This window comes from Phaenicophaeus curvirostris, chromosome 1, assembly GCF_032191515.1.
Source record: "Phaenicophaeus curvirostris isolate KB17595 chromosome 1, BPBGC_Pcur_1.0, whole genome shotgun sequence".
NCBI classification, from domain to species: Eukaryota; Metazoa; Chordata; class Aves; order Cuculiformes; family Cuculidae; genus Phaenicophaeus; species Phaenicophaeus curvirostris.
This window is the reverse complement of record NC_091392.1, coordinates 12,732,268-12,752,231: the sequence shown is the minus strand read 5'-3', so window position 1 is coordinate 12,752,231 and position 19,964 is coordinate 12,732,268. Positions and strand designations below refer to the sequence as shown.

Here is a 19,964-nt window from a genome sequence, read left to right as displayed (position 1 = left end):
GCTTTAATCCTAAACAAGCTGTCAGATTCATTTAGCAATTTCTGCATGCTAAGAATACCTTCAGATCCATGTTCCTCAAATACCGAGACACTAATGGTTAACATTTGAACATAAACCTAACAATTCCCTCTCTAACAAAGCAAAGCAAAGTGTGAACCAACTCACAAGTACCAAACTCTCTGGAAGATCCTGTAGTCTGCAGAGCTGCAGCTGAAACAACCCAGGCTGGACTGACCCAGGCAGCACTACCACCACTTTCTGCCAAGCAGTCTTAAAGTCAGTAAATGCTATGGATAATGTTTGCTTTCTGGCAGGTATCTGAAGTACGCAGATGCTGGCTGACAGGAATGCTATTTACGTTTATTAGCTTGGTAGTATATTTAAATTTCTGTGTAGTCATGATGAAAGAAAAACAACAAGTGCACCTGCCACTACAGCCATAAAAATTATTATATTCCTAACTGGAAGGCTTTTATCACTGCATCTGCCAGAAGCCTTTCACTGCAAGTGTAAAAAGCAGGAGAAGCAGCATGATGATTTTCCTTAAGATTTCATGCTACAAAGTTGGATAATAAATAGATACCAGAGAAATAGTGCTGAAGTAGGTTTCTCAATTATTTTAAGAAGTTGAAATTTTTAAAAATTTGATAATTCCCTTTAGAACACTGAGATTTTTTTCACTTGAAGTAATAAATCAAGTTTTGATTTGTTCCCGATTACAAAAATATTTAAATTACTGAAAGTGAGACGATGTGTTCTGAAGCATCTAAGCAAATGCTGCAAAGGAAGGACAAGCTCTGCTTCCCCCCCGCCTCCTCAGTGCCCTGGCCACAACCTGCTGCTTCCTCTGCTGTTACCGATGCTCACAAGATCACCCAATTGAGACTATTGCACTCAATGAACAAGCAGGAATCTATTTGCACCTTTTTCTTTTTAACAGGGTTAGTTTTCTGCAAGATTAGCAAGCTGAACCAACTTTGTGCTCTGACAGAGCATCGGAACCAGGAGGAAAGTAAAAGCTGCTGGCTTACCTGGTCAGGAGTTGACCTGTTAGGTTAAAGCTAGGGGATAACAATTTTGTACCCAACTAAAATTATTCTACAATTTAAGCTGTGTCTTCCAATATGGATCTACTTTTTTGTTCAGTCCCTGTTTGAAGCTTCAATGAATTTGGTTTAGTGGATAGTACTGGGGTTTCTCTTAAGGAAAAGATTCAGTTTAGCCTAAAATAATCTAAATTGGAATTACTGTCAGTGCAATCCCTCCTCTATGTTAGGGGTGACACTTGTGAGACCCAGAGAAAGTCACTCCCTTGAACTGACACACCAAAAAACCCCAAAGTTTAAAAGAGGATTTTTGTAGTTTGCTTTGTGCAGTTCTGCTCCGCATCACCAAAGTGTCTGGCGACAGCCAGTTACTGGCAGAGTGACACCGAGAGTCCCGCCTTGCGGAAAGGGTGAAGCTTAGCAGTGACGCTACCGAGAGAATTAATTGCTATGTAGACAGAAGAAAATGGAAGAGGTTTAGACAGCATTGCTCTTCTTTTGTTATAAGAACATACCTAAACCAGCTGGCAGGTAGAGGATTGCAGAGCAATTATTATGACCTGCATAAAGTATTTCTTGTATTCTGAAAACATTCCCTATATTCTCAAGTGCAAGTCTGCAGCCCGAGTGAAGAGAGCAGTGATCTGAAACACAGTTTCAACATTCCTTTCACAAAAACAGTTTTTGAAAACTAGTTCTAGAAATCAACACTACAAATACTACAGGGAGGAGAATCGCTTATTAGCAAACGAGAGAAAGCAGAAACCAAAGAAATAGACTGGAAACTTGGTCCTGAAAGGAAAAAAGGAATTCAACACCATTAGAAGTATCAGGTTAACAGATACTCAAAAGAAGGTGCTATTGCCTGTCTCTTGAGGAAGCAGAAAGCTACTGAAGATGTATTAGATGGAGTTACTCAATTTAAAGGTTGTTAACTTGAGGAAAAGATTTCCAGCTTTCTGAAGCGTTCAGAATGACACAGCAACAGTTTTAAAAAGCACAGGCAGAAAACTCAGCACAGGACATTGTACCACCTGTCTTTGACCTAATTAACAGTAGGCCTGCACGGCTCCATTCAATTGTAGAGGCTTTTTTGGATGAAAACACAACAAAATTCTGAAGACTGACAGCTGGGGATACAGCTGACATTGATGAAGGATTTGATTACATGGAGCACTTGACCATCTCTCATTAGGAAAGAAAGGAGATTCTCAGCTACAGGCCAGCTATCACAACAAGATAGTTAATGCTAGAAAAATGATGTAGATATGGTAAAAGTCTGAACTAACTCTTCTGTGAAAACACTGAAGGAAATTCAAAGGCAGAGTGTAAAAATAAAAAGCAGCTCTCTGTGCCTTATAGGACTGACATAATTAGTTGGAAGTGAAAATATTCAGTAATGAGAAACACTAAGTAGCATTACTGACCTTGGTGAGATGAGCTATATAATTAGAATATTGTGATAGCTAATTGTGTCCTGTTTAGAAGGGAAAAAAAAAAAAGAGGAGGGAAACTTACACATGATGTGCAGGTCAATACTAATGAGAATACAGATCTCAAAGGGTTGTCAAGCTCTGGCATACACTGCCCATGGAGATGGTTGAGTCACCATCCCTGGAGGTGTTTAAAAGATGAGTAGATGTCATACTTGGGGACATCCTATGATTCTATGATCTATAAATTTTAATTTAAGCCTTGAACCTGGCCTAACAAAGTTTAGAAAATGATATTATACTGAAACAAAATTAAATAGAACTGTCTTGATTAAATGACATTTTAAAGGTGATTCAGTAAGTAATAGTAATTTAACTCCTAAAAATATTTCAGTAGCCCCATTTTAAACCCCCTTTTAAACTACTCTGATACAAACACAAGCCTGGTATTCACAAGTTCCCACAGCAATTGGTGCACTCTGCTCAGGCAGCCTGTGTAGATCTAAAAGCAGAAATGAAGTCCAACTACAATCTCCTTAACTGGAGCGCTTGTTTTACTGTTTTTCAGTGAACAGTGACTCCCCAGTCCTGAATTTAGCTGAAAAGCATAAATTCAGGAACTATTTGAAGGAAGAGAACAAGGATATGGGCGAACCACCCTTCCCCAGCCTCCGTGCCCCTCTGAGGAATCACAGAATCCTTAGGGTGGAAAAGACTCCTTTGAGAGCATTGTGTCCAACCATACCTATCCACTATCGAATCACAGAATCCTAGAATGGTTTGGGTTGGAAAAGACCTTAAAGATCACCCAGTTCCAACCCCCCTGCCATGGGCAGGGACACCTCGCACTAGATCAGGTTGCTCAAAGCCCCATCCAACCTGGCCTTGGACAACACCACTAACAAAAACCATCACGATACTACCAAACCATAACCCTGAGCACTTCATCTACTCGTTTTCTAAACATGTCAAGGGATGGAGACTCAACCACCTCCCGGGACAGCCTGTTCCAGTGCCTAATAACCCTCTTTAGTAGTAGAAATTACAGTAGAAATTTAGAGTAGAAATTTTTCCTGATATCTAACGTGAGCCTCCCCTAGTGCAGCTTGAGGCCATTTCCTCCCGTCCTATCGCTTGGGAGAAGAGACCAATCCCCTCCTTAGTACATTCTCCTTTCAGGTAGGTGCAGGCAGCGCTAAGGTCTCCCCTCAGCCTCCTTTTCTCCAGGCTCAACCCCCCAACTCCCTCAGCCGCCCCTCATCCTTGTTTCTCCAGCCCCTTCCCCAGCTTCGCTGTTCTCCGCACACGCCCCAACGTCCTTGTGGCGGCGCCAGGCCCCGTCCCTGCCCCGCACGTACCGCCCGGGGTCCCGCCGCATCCCGCTCCCTCCCGGCCGCGCAGCTGAGGGGGCGCGCGGGCCCGGCCCGGCCGCTCCGCCCGCAGGAAGCCGCCCGCCCGCGCCGCGCTCTCATTGGCCGGCGGGCACGTCAATCGCCTTAGACCCGCCCACCGGCCCTGTCCCCGCCCCTTCGCCGCCATCCTGGCCGCCGATTGGTCCGGCCGGCGGCCCGGCCCCGCCCTCCCGCTCCCATTGGGCCGCGTCGCTGCCGATCGCGGGCGGGAGGGGGCGGGGCGCTTTGCTCGGCGGCGCGCGCTCCCCCCTCCCCGCTCGCGGCGCGCGCCGGCCCGGGTGGCGCGCTGTTGCTGCCGCTGCCGCGCGCGCCTCCTCCTCTCCCTCTCCCTCCTCTCTTTCTCCCTCCGCCTCCTCCTCGCCCGCCTTCCCCGCCGCCGCCTCCTCCTCCGCGCTCCCGTTGTGCCCGGCCCCGCCGGGTGACCGGTAAGGTCGGGTCCCGGCTCGTTCGGCGGAGGTCGGGGTGAGGGGTGCCCCGTGGGAGGGGGCGGGCGGGCGCGTCCGTCCCCGTTGGAGCCGAGACCCCCAGCCCCTTCGCGGCCGGGGCGGCGCGGGGGCCGCGGCCTCGGCGGCGCCGGGGTCTCCGGAGGGTCTGCGGGGCCGCGCTGAGCCCGGGGCGCGATCGCGGGATGAGCGCGGCTGGAGCGCAGCCCGCCCTGGCCAGCGGCTCCGGGGCCACCGCGAGGGGCTTCGGGGCCACCCCGAGCCGCTCCGGGGCTACGGCGGGGGGCTCCGGGGCCACCCCGAGGGGCTCCAGGCCACCCCGAGCCGCTTTGGGGCTACGGCGAGGGGCTGCGGGGCCACCACGAGGGGCTCTGGGGCCACCCCGGAGGTCTCTGGGGCCACCGCGAGGGGCTCCGGGCCACCCCGAGCGGCTTTAATCCCCGTGTCCGGGGATGGGACCTTTTTTTCCTCCCCGTTTTCCGTTAAAGGTCCTAAATTCGTGGATGTTCGCCTTCATCTTTCCCCTCAGTCTCCTGCTCGGTGCTTGTGTTTTACACGCTTTCCTTTTCCTCTGGTGGTTCCTTTCTATTCCTGGCCCCTTTTCTCCTCTTCCCACCCTAACCCGCCGCCGACCTGCCCGCATCTTTTGTTGTCTTTGGCTTTTCATTTGAGAAACTAAACGTTAGGTTGCTTTTCACGATTTAAGATTTTTTCACATTCAAACGTCTTTCATATTAATTTTCCTGATAAGTGTTTTATTTGCTGCTCTTTCTGTGAGAAACAAAGGAGAGGGGAGTGGGGGAAAATGTTTGTGCAGTGTTAGAGCTCTCCAGGTGTTGACTTCTTCACCTTTGGTTTTCCATACGTGGTCCCTGGGCACATGTGACTCGGGTTTATTGGATTCAGTGGCAGTTTCAGTCCATATCATCGAGCTCTATCCTTGCTATTTTGCCTTTTAGTGCTTTTACGTGTTATCGGTGGCTTGAAAAGTAGCGCTACCGAGTCTTGCATTTTATTCCAAATTTGCCAGTGTCTTATCCATCTGTCATATAATTAACTGGAAAAAGTAATTAATTGGAAATCTTGACTTGTTGAAAGTACTTTAATTAATGTTCTGAAATTCTTTGTGATGAAACATTCCTGCAGAAATACAGCTGGTTTTATAGTTTGACATGCAAGTTCTGTAATAGGAAGGAGACTAAACACGATGTGTCATCAGTGATTTGCCCGCTTGTATCTTCCTGTTGATGCTGTTAAACAGATGGTGGTGTCTGTTTTACCAGGGAGAAGTGCATCACTTCAAATAACCTGTTAATCCTAGTAAGTGAATCCTAGTGTCTTTAGCTGCACGTAGAGTGGTCACTAAGGGGCAAAAGGATATATTTGTGGTATATACATCAGTGCTTGGCATGAGACGTTTTTGTTTTCCTGAGGTTAGAGGCTAAAAGTGTTCTATGAATAGATCTCTGGGATATAAATAGCTGCATGTGTTTGGCTGTTTCTGTAGCTCTGAAGGTTTTGGTGATCTTCTTCGATTTGCCTCTTTATTTGTGACTCCCTGGAAAGGATAATCCTTTTCTCAGAAGACTTACTTTTGTTCCAGTACGGTGTTTATGAACTGATGTACATACATGCAACATATTTCAGTCAATTTTGACTTCTTTTCCGTCCCACAGCTCTATTTTACAATATTTGCAAACAATTTTCATTTCTGAAGGTGAAGGTTGAGAGCAAATACTTGGAACTGGTGTGTTTAAGATCCTGATCCTCACTTGGAGTGCAGTATTTGTGCCGTTGGATTTTCTGTTGCTATGTTTTGCTGCCAATGTATGTTTTTATTCTGGTTATAAATATTATAAAGGATAAAACATGAGCCTGAGTCATCTGAAAAAGAATTTGGAAACCATGTTAGTTTAATTCAATGCTTGTAGTAGTTTTTTTTTCCCCCCACCTTGCATTGTGCGGAATGTGGTGTACAATTAATTGTCAGCAATTGTTGGGAACTCCACAGAGCATTTCAAGTATTCTGCTAGTACTGGATTTCTCCCAAAGCAGAGTTAGCTCAGCTTGTCTTAAAAAGTTGGTCCCAACTGTATCCATAGCTGCCTAATATTGGTGGGAGTCTGGGAGAACTCAAAATCCTGTAGGCTTTGAAACAGGAAACCAGGTGTTGATGTGGGATTGGAAGGGAGGCATAGGTGCGTTTGGAGATTTACAGTCAGCCGCGTTTGAGGCGGTTAACGAGGCAGCCAAGGGTGGAGCAGCTCTTGGAGTGAAGAGTGCTGTTCCTGTCACAGCTGGCAGGGGTCACTGGAAAGCAATGGACATTATTTCTTTCCCTGTTCTCCAAAGTTACGTATACTGTCTTCCTAGGCTTTTTATCAATATCTTCTATTATTTGTTGATGTTAAACATTTTGTTAAAGAAATAAAAACATTATTTTTTCTTTTCTCAGGACCCCTATGAGTGAGAGTGATGACAGTCACAGGTTTCTTTTTCTGTCCGAGGAAGTTCTTTTCATAATAAACAGCATGCCCTGTGGATTCATCACCAAACAATTTTTGTGATTCTTTTTTTAGCTGGGCTTACTAAGGGTACGGAGCTTGTACAATTACTTTCTTTGTCCGTCTTCTCCTGTTTGAGTAACTTATTTAGTCAGTCAGATGACAAAACCAAATCTAATGGCAACTGAAAGACATTAAGTACCTATGCAGTGACAGATTTTTATAAAAATTTTGATGAATAATGACCCAAATTGATATTACTGCCCAAAGAAAGCGAGTTATAATTCTTTTAGAAAGAGAGCAACTGCTGGTGAGTCTATAGGCTAAGTTCTGAGCCATTGTGGTGCTACTGACCCAGCCAAATAGTTGTGGCAGTTGGTAATACGGGTGGAGGGCAGGAAAAAAATGTTGGGCAAAGTGGAAAAGAATGATAGGGAGCCATAGTTCACTGCTAAAATCAGGCAGACTTAATTGCTTCTGCCCACAGAACAAGGTAGGCCTGTTTATTTTTTTCCTGGGTTTTTTTTTTTTGTTTGTTTGTTTTATGAAAGGAACAAATGAAAACTCTTTTAGGACACCTCTGTCAGAGGTACTGCTCCTTCTGACTGTTCAATGACAGCTGACCTCTGCTTCCTCTAAGAAAGCTAAAAGACTTTGAAAGCTTTAAATACCATATTTTCTCCCTCGAATTTACTGTGCTGTTGTTCATAAAGGTCCTTCTTGCTGGGAACAGAGGAAATGGTCAGCTACTTGAAGAAATTGTGTTCAAATTTGTGAGGAGAATCTGAAGAGCTTAATAACTCTTCTCCCCCCCCTACACAATTTAATGGTAGCAAGGGCTTTAACATATTAGTGTGTAATGTTTGGGTATGCCCTGCAGGTAATCAGAGAATAATTTTGGTTGAAAGGGGTTGCTGGGAGTTATCTGTCTGATCCAATCCCATTTCAAAGCAGAGCCAGCTTCGAACTTTGAGCAATGAAGCTTGTGAGGAGGCTGGAGAACAGGCCTTATGAGGAACAGCTGAGAGAGCTGGGGTTGTTTAGCCTGGAGAAGAGGAGGCTGAGGGGAGACCTCATTGCTCTCTATAAGTACCCGAAAGGAGGTTGTAGAGAGGAGGGTGCTGGCCTCTTCTCCCAAGTGGCAGGAGACAGGACAAGAGGGAATGGCCTCAAGCTCCACTGGGGAGGTTTAGGCTGAACATTAGGAAAAAATTTTTCACAGAAAGGGTCCTTGGGCACTGGAACAGGCTGCGCAGGGAGGTGGTTAATTCACCTTCCCTGGAGGTGTTTAAGGCACGGGTGGGCGAGGTTGCTGAGGGGCATGGTTTAGTGATTGATAGGAATGGTTGGACTTGATTATCTGGTGGGTCTTTTCCAACCTGGTGATTCTATGATTCTACGTACATGTTACGTTGTCAAGAAATTTGGAAATAGAGGTTATGTTTGGTTTTTTTCAGTTGAAGGGAGGCTGTCAATGAGTTCATAGAGCCAGTCTCTTGTTTCTTAATTTAAATGTGTAAATGGGATTTTTTACAAATTCAGTTCTGCTGGGAATGCTCTTTAAGTGAGACATGTAGTGTTCAGTATTTAATTCATTGTTTGTTTGAGGTGGTCTGTGTCGGCATACTCCAGTGAGACTAGCTGGCTTCCTGGAATGAGTCCAAGCATTGGATTGAACTCCTGTTTGCAAATACATTTGTGGTTCTTGTTCTTAAAAAATGAACTACAATTGCAAAGTGGGAGAATTTAAAGCAATGTAGCATCAAATATGAAGTCATGAAGAATTTTGGAAGCTGGCCAGCACCAAATGCTTTTGGGGAGGTTAGGCGGCTGGTAGATGCCAGCCTGGCAGCTAAACACTCTTTGTGGTCAGCTATCTTAAGGGACCTTTTGTTCTATGCTTGCCATGTTGTTCGTGTGCTTTCCTTCATATTTGCTACTGGCCATTTTGGGGTCAGCTTAGGTAGAGAGTTTGCATGGCCAAATACAGCCCAGTGATCTCTTTGGATGTTTTCTTGCATCTTGTGTTGTGAAGTCTGACATTCCCTCAGCTGTGTGTTTCTTTTTTGTTGTTTTGTTTTTGTATTATTATGTGTTTAAGTCACTGCTTTCTTTTTGAATCTGAGTGAAATCTTGGCTTCAGAGACTTCCTGTGGTATTGATTTTAACAGTCTAATTATGTGTTGTAATATAATATTTCTCTGTTAGAAGCTTGGCCTTGCTATCCTCTGAGCTGGGTTAATGAATGAAGTTCCCTATATAACTGGAGACTTGTTGTTTTCTTGACTATGTTTTCTGTATGTTTCTTGAAGTCTCATTTAATTTCTAATTCCTTATTTTTCTGTTCATACTTGCCTGTCTCAACAGGAGAATCTTTCAGGTGGTTGATAATTCATAGCCTTTTTCAGAACTCTTCCCCCAGTATTTTAATATTCTTCTTCGTATTTTAATGGGCCTGCAGGAATGCTGGGGAGAGGCTCTTTATCAGGCAGTTGAGTGGTAGTACAAGGGGTAATGGTTTTAAGCTGAAAGAGGGGAGATTCAGGTTTGTTATTAGGAAGAAATGTTTTACTGTGAGGGTGATGAGGCACTGGAACAGGTTGCCCAGAGAAGTCATGGATGCCCCATCCCTGGAGATGTTCAAGGCCAGGTTGGATGAGGCTTTGAGCAACCTGATCCAATGGGAGGTGTCCCTGCCCATGGCAGGGGTTTGGAACTGGATGATCTTTAAAGTCCTTTCCAACCCAAACCATTCTAAGATTCTTTGAAATAATAAAATATATGTATTCCAGGTCAGACTGCACAACTGATCAACAGAGCTGTACTGCAGTGTTTTCTTCTTTTATTCAGGTGTCTTTGGGCTTTTCTGACTATAGTATATTGAATGGAAGAATCGCTGAGCTGCCCAGTTTCCTCTTTGAATTTGAGATACCTGATTTTTAAAGCTTTGTGCAGTGTCTGTTGTTCACTCCCCCTCTCATAGATATAATTTGCGTTATTGATAGTAAAATCTTATTATACTTCCTGTTCATTGTTAAAGTTGATCCATCTTAAGCTTTCCCAATGTAACATTGTCATCTGGAAATGCTGCTACTTCAGGTTTTCTTTTATTTTCTTTTCTGATGTATAAATATAAATACAATGAGCGCTGCTGGACCTATTTACAGAAGCTTGAGGTCAGGAATAATACAACAGGGCTGAGTTCACACCATTTAAGGACTTAACTTTAGCCGTGCTTCATGAAAACCCAAAGCTACTGGTCTAAATAGGGGGAGGAGGAGAAGGGAAAGTGTCCTTATTAGTTCAGATTAAATTTGTTAGTGGTTCTGCTGAAGGCTTGCAGGTGGAGACTCAGATGTTCAAGCTGGCTTCCATCAGAACTGCCTCACTACTGGCGGTGGCATTAGTACTCCTCTTGTTCTGCTGTCCATAGATCTGTGGAGCTAATCCAGGTGAAAAATGCTCTTTTACTAGTAGTGGTAGTCAGATCCTTGAAGCTGTCTCCTGTGTGATGGGCTCCAATGCTGGTAAAAAGAAGGATGGAAGCTTGTAACTGAGGAGGAGAGTGGACTGTGGCAGTACTAGTTTAGAGTGATTAAAACAATTGTGAAGCCTTCCGAGGCCACCCACACCTTCTCCATTGGTTCTGTGGACTGTACGTGTCTTCAGTAAGTGTTTTCTTCTGCTGAAAGTTCCTTAAGAGCTCTGGAAATGAGCAGGAATGTGGGGCATGTCTGTTTGCAAGCTAACATTAGCTGTCAGCATCTGATGAAGCAGTGGCACGATGAGTGTCTGTGTTGGTCTTTCTTGTAGAAGTGTAATGGTTAGTGTACGTAAAAAATAGGAAATTATGATTTCTGGGTACTCTCAACCTGAGTGGCTTTGACGTCAAACCTCCAGAAAGAGCTGACCACCGGGGCTTGTGTGTACTGAGCAAGATTGTGTAGCTCTCTCACTACAGGGTGTGCAGGTATGTGAAAGCTAGAAGAACATAAAGAAAGCAGACCAGGAAGATTTAGTCTGAGTTTAGTTTTGTGATTAGGACATTCATCTGAAGGAGAACAGAGTTTTCCAGATGAGCTCCCTAGGATTTGTGTGCACTTTGTCTTGGCCTAATACTGAACGGAAGAGCTAGCAGACCAGCTGTGTGTGAGCCAAGGAGCTTCTAAGCATCGGAGCAGGCAATAAATAGGGCATTTTATTCAGACTGGATGCTGCTATTAATCTTTATTATCCTATTAGTCTATTGCAATGAAGAATGTAGACCTCAAAATTTTGTTCAGTTTTCTGGCTGGTTTTTCATCCGTGCCAATGTTTGCTTTTCACAAACAGCAGTCTATTTAGAAGTCTTTGACATCCTTCCAAAGGCTCTTTGAAAGTCTTTGTATGTTTTATCACTTGCTCTTGTTTATCAGTTAGTTTGACATGTTCAGAAATACTGATAGACCAAGGCATGATCTTCCTTTGCAGAAACTGCTGATAGACTCTATCAGATAGTCTTTCAAGTATAATGTGTTCTATTTTTAATGATTGTTCTGAGGAGCTTGCCAGGTACACATGTAAGGCTTGTTACCCTACAATTCCTTGTTTGGATTGCTCCAGAGACTTTTTAAAAAATATAGGCTCAGCATTTGCTGCTGTGCTCCTGCAGAACAGTGGCTGTTCTAAGATACTGCAGCTTTTTCTGGCAGCTCAGCCACTTCATGCCTCAGCTGCTTCAAAAACTTGCTGGATAACTATTTGTAGAACATGATGCAAACTTGGTAATTTAGGCGTGGTTTTCAGCTTCCTGACTGTACTCATCGAGAAGCCACAACTCTGCTGTGCAGTGCCTGGTGACAGATAAACATGTCTTCCTAAACACCAAGTCAGTGTTTTCAGTGAGCAAGATTTACTGTTGCAGGAAATTGCTCTTGTTTTTAGGCTCCCAAGGAGGAGGAAAGAAGCACAGCATTTTATTTTGAGGTGGCCACTGTATTTTTGGTTGGGTTCTTTCTTTTGAGTGTTTGTTAAGAATATGTATATAAGAGAAAAACATAGTATTTATAGAAATTCTATTCCTTAATAAAGTTGTTAACTATTTCAGAGATTTCTCATTATAAGATTGTAAAAATGTTTAATGGAGTATGTATGTGTGTAGTATTCAGTACAAACCTCAGGAATTAAACAGAGGAGAACCTGAGGTTGACCGTATACTGTGTTTTATTTATTTATTGGGAAGATGCAGCATTTTCAGGAATGTCTTGGTGTGTAGATCTGGCACACTGGCAGCAATTACCGCATTTGGATTAACGGGAACTTTGTAACTCACATCTCTTACGTAAGATAAGAGGCAAAATTAACTTGATTATAGTATCCTTTAAGGGCTTGATTTTTTTCCACTTAATTAAACAGTGGAATATTTTAAGTATTAGGAGCTTTTTGCTAATCAAGAAATACTACAGCATACTCAGGAGTAAATTATGAGAGGTAATGAATCCTGGACTTCAGTACAGAGTCCTTCCCGCCTGTTTTCACAGGCGAGGTAGCTGTGAAATTGTGTCATGTTGCTTAAATAGAGCCATGGACAGAGACCACTTATGTAACAAAATCAGGAAATTTACAGAGACTTTAAGGCTGAGGGCACGGATTCCAGAAATGGCTACAGCAGTTGCAACAACTGCACGCAATGTTCTTTTCCCAGAACCTGAAATAAATCTCAGAAATCCTTATACTCAACATTTTGCTACTATTTCAGGCAGTTGTCGCTTGCAAAGCAAGTACTCCTTGGGAGACAGTAATTTTCTGTGGTGATTCCTTGCTAGTTTGTCCTTCAGACATTGGCATTTTTACTGTGGGGATGAAGGTGGTGAAGTCCAGCCTACTTCCCATCAGAATCTGAAAAGTGATTCTTGCTGCATGCTCTGTGCTGCAGCTGCCACTGTGGGAGCTTCCTGCTTGGGGTGGTAAGTCATGAGGGGCACGAGCTTATAAGGCAGAATAAATATGCAGTGGCAGAAATGGGATCAGATACTGCAGTTTGTGAGCAAACTACAGAGGCCTGAACAAGTCTCTGTTTTCCAATATGGAGGCATAAGCAGGTGTGGGCACTCTGCCAGACGCCTGTGTGTTTGTAAAGAACAGGGCTTGATACCCAGCAGCCAGCCTAGGCTCTGATTCATGTTTTATTGCTGCTGTTGTTGGCCCAATAATCTCCTCAATAAATCTCCTCAAACAGGTATCTGGGGATGTTCAGTGCTTTTTATCACTGGTTGCTTGGGGGTGATTGTTTTTCAGTTTTGTGGTTGTGATTTATTATTTTTTCTTTTTAAATAGAGTAAAGAACAAAGTTTATAAATTCACTGTCTTTTCTGAGTAGTGTCTATGGAGTGCTGATATCCAAATTTAGCAGAGTTGTTTGTGTTCTTTGGGGGAAACAACCAACCAACCCTATGTTAATTCCTTTTTATTTACAACTATCATGACTTTGGATTGCACGGCAACAACTGGGGGGACCTTGGCAGTAAGAGCACTTTTCATGCTGGCTACTGGATGTGGTCCTTAGGTTAGCAGAGTCTGATTCTTTAATTTTGCTTTATTTCTTTCCTTCCCTTTGGCTGCTTCAGAATTTCTTAAAGTCAGCTGAAAGGAACATGATAAGACTTCCACTGAAAGGTGTGAACCTAGGAGTGACAAGCTTCTCATTTGCTTGTATACAATTTGCAATTCTGAAATGCTGTTTTGAGAACAGCCGTGCATAGATAAAGTACTTAGACAGCGGATGTTCCTTTTGAAAAAGGAAATGTAGCTTTAATGGTTTATTTGTAATGCACAGGAAGGAGAATGTCCTTTGGAAACTGCTTCAAGGGTCTAATCCTGTTCTTGGTGGGCAGTGGCAGAACTGCCATGGATTTGAGTGTAGGAGGGGTGACTGCTGGTAAGTTTTAGTGGTGTATCTGCATTACATTGATAACCTGTCTTCGTTTGTTTCATCGTGCAGAAGCAACGTTTTAGTCAACAGTGGATGCCTGATATGACAGATGTTTATTGGGCTCATTTATAATCAATTTAAAATATCAGACAATGTCAATAATTTGATAATAATGTTAACTTCTATTTTGATATTGAACCTAGAAAGTGAGTTTGTTTTTTTTTTCCTTTATTAAAGTTATTTTATAGCTGTGCATCAGCAGGTATAATGTTTTAAGTGAGTTGGTGTGATACAAATGTTGCTCCAAGAATAGTAGTTTAAGCCATAGGCTTTACTCTTCTGATTCATTGTCTCTTCTTAACTCTTCATGGTAGGGTATCTCGGTGAAATTATGCCTGTGAATGTAAAACTGTAATATGAAATCTCTAACAATGCTAAAGCAGGTCTGTTGTGGAAAACATTTGAAAACAAGTTCTGGTATTCTCATGTCATTACACAGTAACTTTTTTAAAACTGCCTTTAATTTGCTGCTAAGAGAAGTTCTTCTGAAGGCAGTAAAATCTATGGCATTTTAAAAGAACGTTTGAGACAGTTGCCACAGCTCTACAGTTTTACTCCTGACAATGTCCAGTGAACGTGCCAACCTCCATGATCATAATGAATTGAGAAGGACATTCAAATCTTGACTCAACAGCTGAATGGTATCCTGACCGTTCTGGTTAGGGTTGTTAAAGGGAACAGGTTCCTTTAAATGCTTAGTGATTCACACTGTTTACAGGCAAGGAAAGCAACTATTTGCCTATGCTTCCATGCTTATGTTGTATTTTTACATATAAAAATATGTCCTTTTTTTAGTTGACACTTCTTAAACTTCAATATTCTTCCAAAAGTTGACTTTTTTTGCCTTTGTCACTATGATGACCACTGTTTTATTCCAAACTGCTGTCACAGTTCAGAATAGATTTTATTTTCTGCAGGCTGCCCTTTAGACATGTGTGCATTTATGTCTGATCTGGGTAGCCAAACCCCTGTGCATATGAGTAAAATTTTTAAGTGCACTTAGGTTGAATTTATTTAAATATGTAGTGTAGTATCTAACCCTGTTTTTCACAATAAGCACTGCACTGCTTGAATGGGCATTTAACTACCTGAAGTCATGTAGATATAGATTTCTGTGGCTTTTAAATAGCTGCTCATTTGATTGCAAGGCTTAGTGTGGTGTGTACTTACTTAAAATGGATTAGGATTATGCTCTGAAATGGAAAAGAAATAGCTAAGAGACCCCACTTCTGAATGGGATCACCGAAGCCAGGTAGTAATCTGTTTTTGGTTTGAAGGAAGTAATGAAGCTTTGATCGGAAAATGTTGCCTGTTATTTGTAGCATTGACTGTGAGTTTGATGGAAATGTAATGAGTGGCTCTGTTGAACGTCATCGAGATGTTGTGATCCAGCTTTTATATTTGTGAATTCTGTCTAATTTCCGAAGTTGGGAGTATTTTTTGTGTTGCTCCTAAGTCTCCTAATTAGTTAATATTAAGTTACTCTGCATAGGACAACTAAGTGCAGAAGCTGATTCCTGTCCCAGGTGCAGGTATTTGACAGAAGGTGAAACAAACGTCTGGATCTGGAGAGGATGGGAGGAAAAGGCAGAAGAACAGGCAGAGCTCTGTTGTGCTTTTATCAGTTATTTTTATTTGTTCACTTTACCCCTTTGGTACTGCTGTGCCTTAGACCCCAGACTGACTTCAGTATCGATATCAATACAAATTGTCAGCTGAATAACTTTTTAACTTGTAATGAATATGTAGAATTCTGACATTGTTGAAGTACTTGGTCTCCTGTCTAAGTGTTCAGTGAGCTGTGGGCGGATGCAGAGTCAGAGTCAGGGCTGCAGCTTAAGTGCTTTGAATTGTTACCATCCATTTCTTATCCAGATAAGTTAGCTTCAGGCCAAGTGTCACAAAGAAACCCCCAGCGAAATCAAACCACAGACAAACCAATCCCATTCCCTGCAAACAGAAATACTGTCCAGAAAAAATTAAACAAACCTTTTCACCCTTCATTTCAGTGCTGTCTTAGAGATTGTTGTAGATTTCTTGAAAGAAGCATGTGATATTTCCTTGTAGAAGTATTTTTACTTAGCACACCAGACAAGTTTTTGGGACATCCATCCCATGATTTTGTCATGTTTACTTTTGTAAGCATCGTCTTTAGATTGTTTATCCAAATGTTTATGCAGTTATGCTTGAAACATCACCAAAACAGACTCTTTGGAGGATTTAATGTGTTTCTTAGAACTATGAAAGCCATGAGTAATCTGAATAACAGATTTATAGATAGAAATCAAACAAAACAATAATAGAACTACTTCATTATACTTGGTTTATAGTTTTGTGATGTAATTGTTTCCCCAGGCAAAGGGGTTTTGAGTGAATTGGAGAACTACTGCAAAAAAAGTTGCTGCCTTTAAAATGACTTGTCTGATTTTAGCCATATTTGACACAGAAGTCTTGAATTCATAAGTTAGTGTTGGTTTCCTGAGAAATTGTTGCCCTTGTAGAGGGAGAGATCAAATTAGCATAGGTGTTGAGGGAATGGTTTCTGTGCAGGTTTGACAGTTAGTTCTTTACTGCTGATAATGAAAGTCTCCAACCTTTTTCCTCACCCTGTGACTATGGTGGGTAGGAAGCAGGATATATTGCACGTGAGATGGCATGCTGCTTTAAGAGAAATAAGAAGAAATTAAAGATCCTCCAAGATGAGCTCACAGACGAGGGGAAGGCAAGGGATGCAAGTATGATCAAAATCTGTAAGGCAGCCTTCCTGCATTGGCACCTCTAGGAGTAGTGGAGCTACTTCTGCTGTGACTGTGCGATACGGGTCATGTTGTGTGTGGAGACTGTATGGCCAAGGGGTTTATGTTGCTTTGAGTCTATAGGTCAGTGTAGCAAATTATTTTAAATTTATGTTCACTGAAACAGGTTTTCAAACAAGAAAGGAAATCCTGTTTTGAGCTTTGTATGGCTGAGAAAAGGGTAACCAGTCTATGTAGTGTGCTAAATTATATCAAAGTCTCTGTTGGGCTCCATGCTTTATATGATTGAAATTTATTTGTTGTGTGAATGAATTCTTGATAACTGATAGCTGCTCTTAGAAAAACTTCTATTATTATCAGAAACAAATAGGTCAGAAGCAATTACAGATGTTGACACAGTCATGGCTGGCAGCATTAACTGACTTGATGTGACTTGCATGATGATATTATCAACAGTGGAAAAATTGCACTGTTTGTTTGCTCAGTTGCACCAAAAGTCAGTGTCTCGGTATTTCTGAAATTTACTCATGGCTTCCTAAGCTTCCTTGGAGACATTTCTTTCTATTGTGTTGTAATTTTATCTGGAATTATGTAAAGGAAATTGGAGTTACACTGTTAGAAATCATAAATACAGTTCCTCTTGGGTATTTGATTTCTCTTTTTTTGAGAAAGCTTTATGAAATTTGACAATGCATGGTATTGTGTTTCTTAGAAATTCTCAGGAGCTGGTATAAAAGCAGTCTATTTGTTGAAGTTTTTTGCTATAGTGTATATGATACGTATCCAAACTTACTAAATACAGTGTTTCTGAAGTAATGTGTGAATTCCGAGTACATCCATACCTGAGTCAGGGAAGGTGGCGTAAATAGAATCATAGAATCACCAGGTTGGAAGAGACCCACCGGATCATCGAGTCCAACCATTCCCACCAGTCTCTAAACCATGCCCCTCAGTACCTCATCCACCCACACCTTAAACACCTCCAGGGAAGGCGAGTCAACCACCTCCCTGGGCAGCCTGTTCCATTGCCTAATGACTCTTTCAGTGAAGAACTTTTTCCTTATGTTGAGCCTGAACCTCCCCTGGTGGAGCTTGAGGCCATTCCCTCTTGTCCTGTCCCCTGTCACTTGGGAGAAAAGGCCAGCTCTCTCCTCTCCACAACCTCCCTGCAGGTAGTTGTAGAGAGCAATAAGGTCTCCCCTCAGCCTCCTCTTCTCCAGGCATCACTGCAGAACCGAGTCTTTTTGCAGGTCCTTTTTTCTTTCTGAGAAATGCCTTGGAAGATGGTAGTGTTGATAGAGCTTTTGTACAGGGGGTATTTGTGACTTTCGTACAAATGTCTGTTATGATCAGGTAATCTAGTATCTGCTTTTTTAAAAGCAAAAAATTAAATATTTGGTGATGAGCAATGTATAATGAAGTGTCACGAGTTATTCTAATGCTTAGGCATTTCATAACAACACTTTATTTTAACCTATTGTACAGTTTCAGTTTCCAGTCCTGTCTGTTGTACGTTGTATTTTTCTTTGTGTTTCTTATCTGTGCAAATGCTGTAAACAAATTTATTCTCTTTCTCTTTGTTTAAAAGACAAAGATCACATTTAATCTTTCACTGTAGAAACTGCCTATAGATTAAGAGTTCTTGTTTCCTTTTAATGAAGAAATATAAGGTGCAGTATTATTGGTGATACTGGCAGTATTATGATAAGTCTGCTATTTGTCTCAAATGATTGAACCATAGAATGGCTTGGGTTGGGAGGGACCCTTGAAGATCATCCAGTTCCAGCCTCTTTGCTGTGCACAGGGACGCCTTCCAGTGGATCAGGTTGCTCAGAGCCTCATCCAACTGGGTCTGGAATGTCTGGAGGGATGGAGCATCCACAACGTCTCTGGGCAACCCGTTCAAATATTTCACCACCCTCATCATAAAAAAAAAATAAAAAAAATCTTCCTCATATCTAGTCTAAATCTGCCGTTTTATAGCTTAAAACCATAGCCTGTTGTTCTGTCCCAACAGACCATACTGTGGGGCTGATCTAGCACTGATTTTTTTTTCCTGTCCAAAAATATATAACAGCTTGGATGAAACTTTATTGCATTTCATAACACAGTTGTTCCTGGATTTCAGAATGCTGTGCTGCAGTGATAACTATCAGTTGCTTAATTTATTAAAAAAAAACAACCTCCATGTAATAATAACTCTCATGAGGTTCTCGTAAGACAATAATATTGTCTGTGTGCCACCAGTATTTCACTGGGGAAGGATGGACAAATCTGAAGCTTCTGATGTCCCATACCAGCAGATTTATAGTTTTATGTTTACGTGTAGGAGAAAACTCATTTAAACTTACTAATACAGTAATGAGGCAAGGTATAAAATAAGGGTAGCTGTTCAGTGTTTTGCAGGTAATGGGAATGTTTCTACATTCCCTGTGTTGGCCTTCGTAGGGGAGGTGGAAGTAAAGTTCTGTCTTTTTCTGTTAACAGCCTAAAATGACTGTGTGAATGCAGTGGAATAAATGGCGTCCAAAGTAACTGATGCTATAGTTTGGTACCAGAAGAAGGTAAGCTTTCTATTTGTTTTATGGGGGCTTTAAAAAGAAAACAACTGTTGACTTATTGTGGTTTGTGTGTAAAGTATTATAAATATAAAATACTTCTGCATTACTGGTTGGCATTGTATGAGAGTGAGTAGCTTGAAACCTTTCTTCCAATAAATATATAGTGACTGTATCTAATGAAATGGAATGGCTTTTGTTTCGTGTTGGAAAATCCTCACTCCCTTGGCTACCTGTGCAATAGAAAAAAAGGGAAGAGATTTTTTTCTCTCTGTAGAATGCTAATGAATGTACAGGAGAATGTTGTTTCTATAGCACATAAATGAATCTTTGTATTCAAATAGTAAGTAAGAATTGAAACATATTTTCTGTCAGTAACAAACAACTGTGTAACCCACACCCAAAAGAGATGGGCTGAGGCTTCTTAGAAGTTAATTAGAAAAAAACCAAATTGAGGCAGGGGAGAGGAAAAAGATCTCATTTGGAGATACAGAGTTACAGCATCACCTGATATTATGCCTTTTGATTCATGTTTGCACATAGGAATGCTTATGCCTCTTCCTAATTTATTGTTTTGACAATTTCAAATCATCATGCCCTCTTAACATTACCATGCCAACTGTTTGGGGTTTTTTTTAAGTGGAAACATTTGCTAAATTTTGGGATGTGTTTCTTTAAGATATATATAACTGTTATGACTTTTTTCCTTGGCTCTCCATGATGTAATAAGTTTCTGTGAGTCATTATTTTCCTTGGGCCTATTGCTGTCTTTTTGAGTGGATGCAACTTATCCTTAGGAGAATGATGTCAACAGTCTTTAAAGCAGAAATTCTGGTTAATTT

At 41.8% G+C, this 19,964-nt stretch overlaps 2 protein-coding genes across 5 annotated transcripts in view; one reads left to right on the top strand and one right to left on the bottom strand.

Annotated features, from left to right (window-relative positions):
• The window catches only part of TMEM60 (transmembrane protein 60), a 322,734-nt gene that overhangs the window by 915 nt on the left and 301,855 nt on the right, over window positions 1-19,964 (bottom strand). The window contains exon 1 of one of the 2 annotated variants that reach the window (XM_069879719.1): window positions 3,838-3,914. The exons of the other annotated variant lie outside the window; for it this stretch is intronic. The gene's annotated coding sequence lies outside the window, so the exon portion shown is untranslated. Of the gene's footprint in view, window positions 1-3,837; window positions 3,915-19,964 lie in introns of those variants that run through there. 2 annotated transcript variants of the gene reach the window in all.
• PHTF2 (putative homeodomain transcription factor 2) overlaps window positions 4,163-19,964 on the top strand; it is a 72,108-nt gene continuing 56,306 nt past the window's right edge. The window contains exons 1-2 of one of the 3 annotated variants that reach the window (XM_069879598.1): window positions 4,163-4,316; window positions 19,052-19,128. In XM_069879598.1, the coding sequence (XP_069735699.1) occupies window positions 19,084-19,128 (45 nt within the window). In that variant the 5' untranslated portion in view covers window positions 4,163-4,316; window positions 19,052-19,083. Of the gene's footprint in view, window positions 4,317-12,759; window positions 12,784-19,051; window positions 19,129-19,964 lie in introns of those variants that run through there. The other 2 variants (XM_069879428.1, XM_069879508.1) reach the window with 2 other exon arrangements.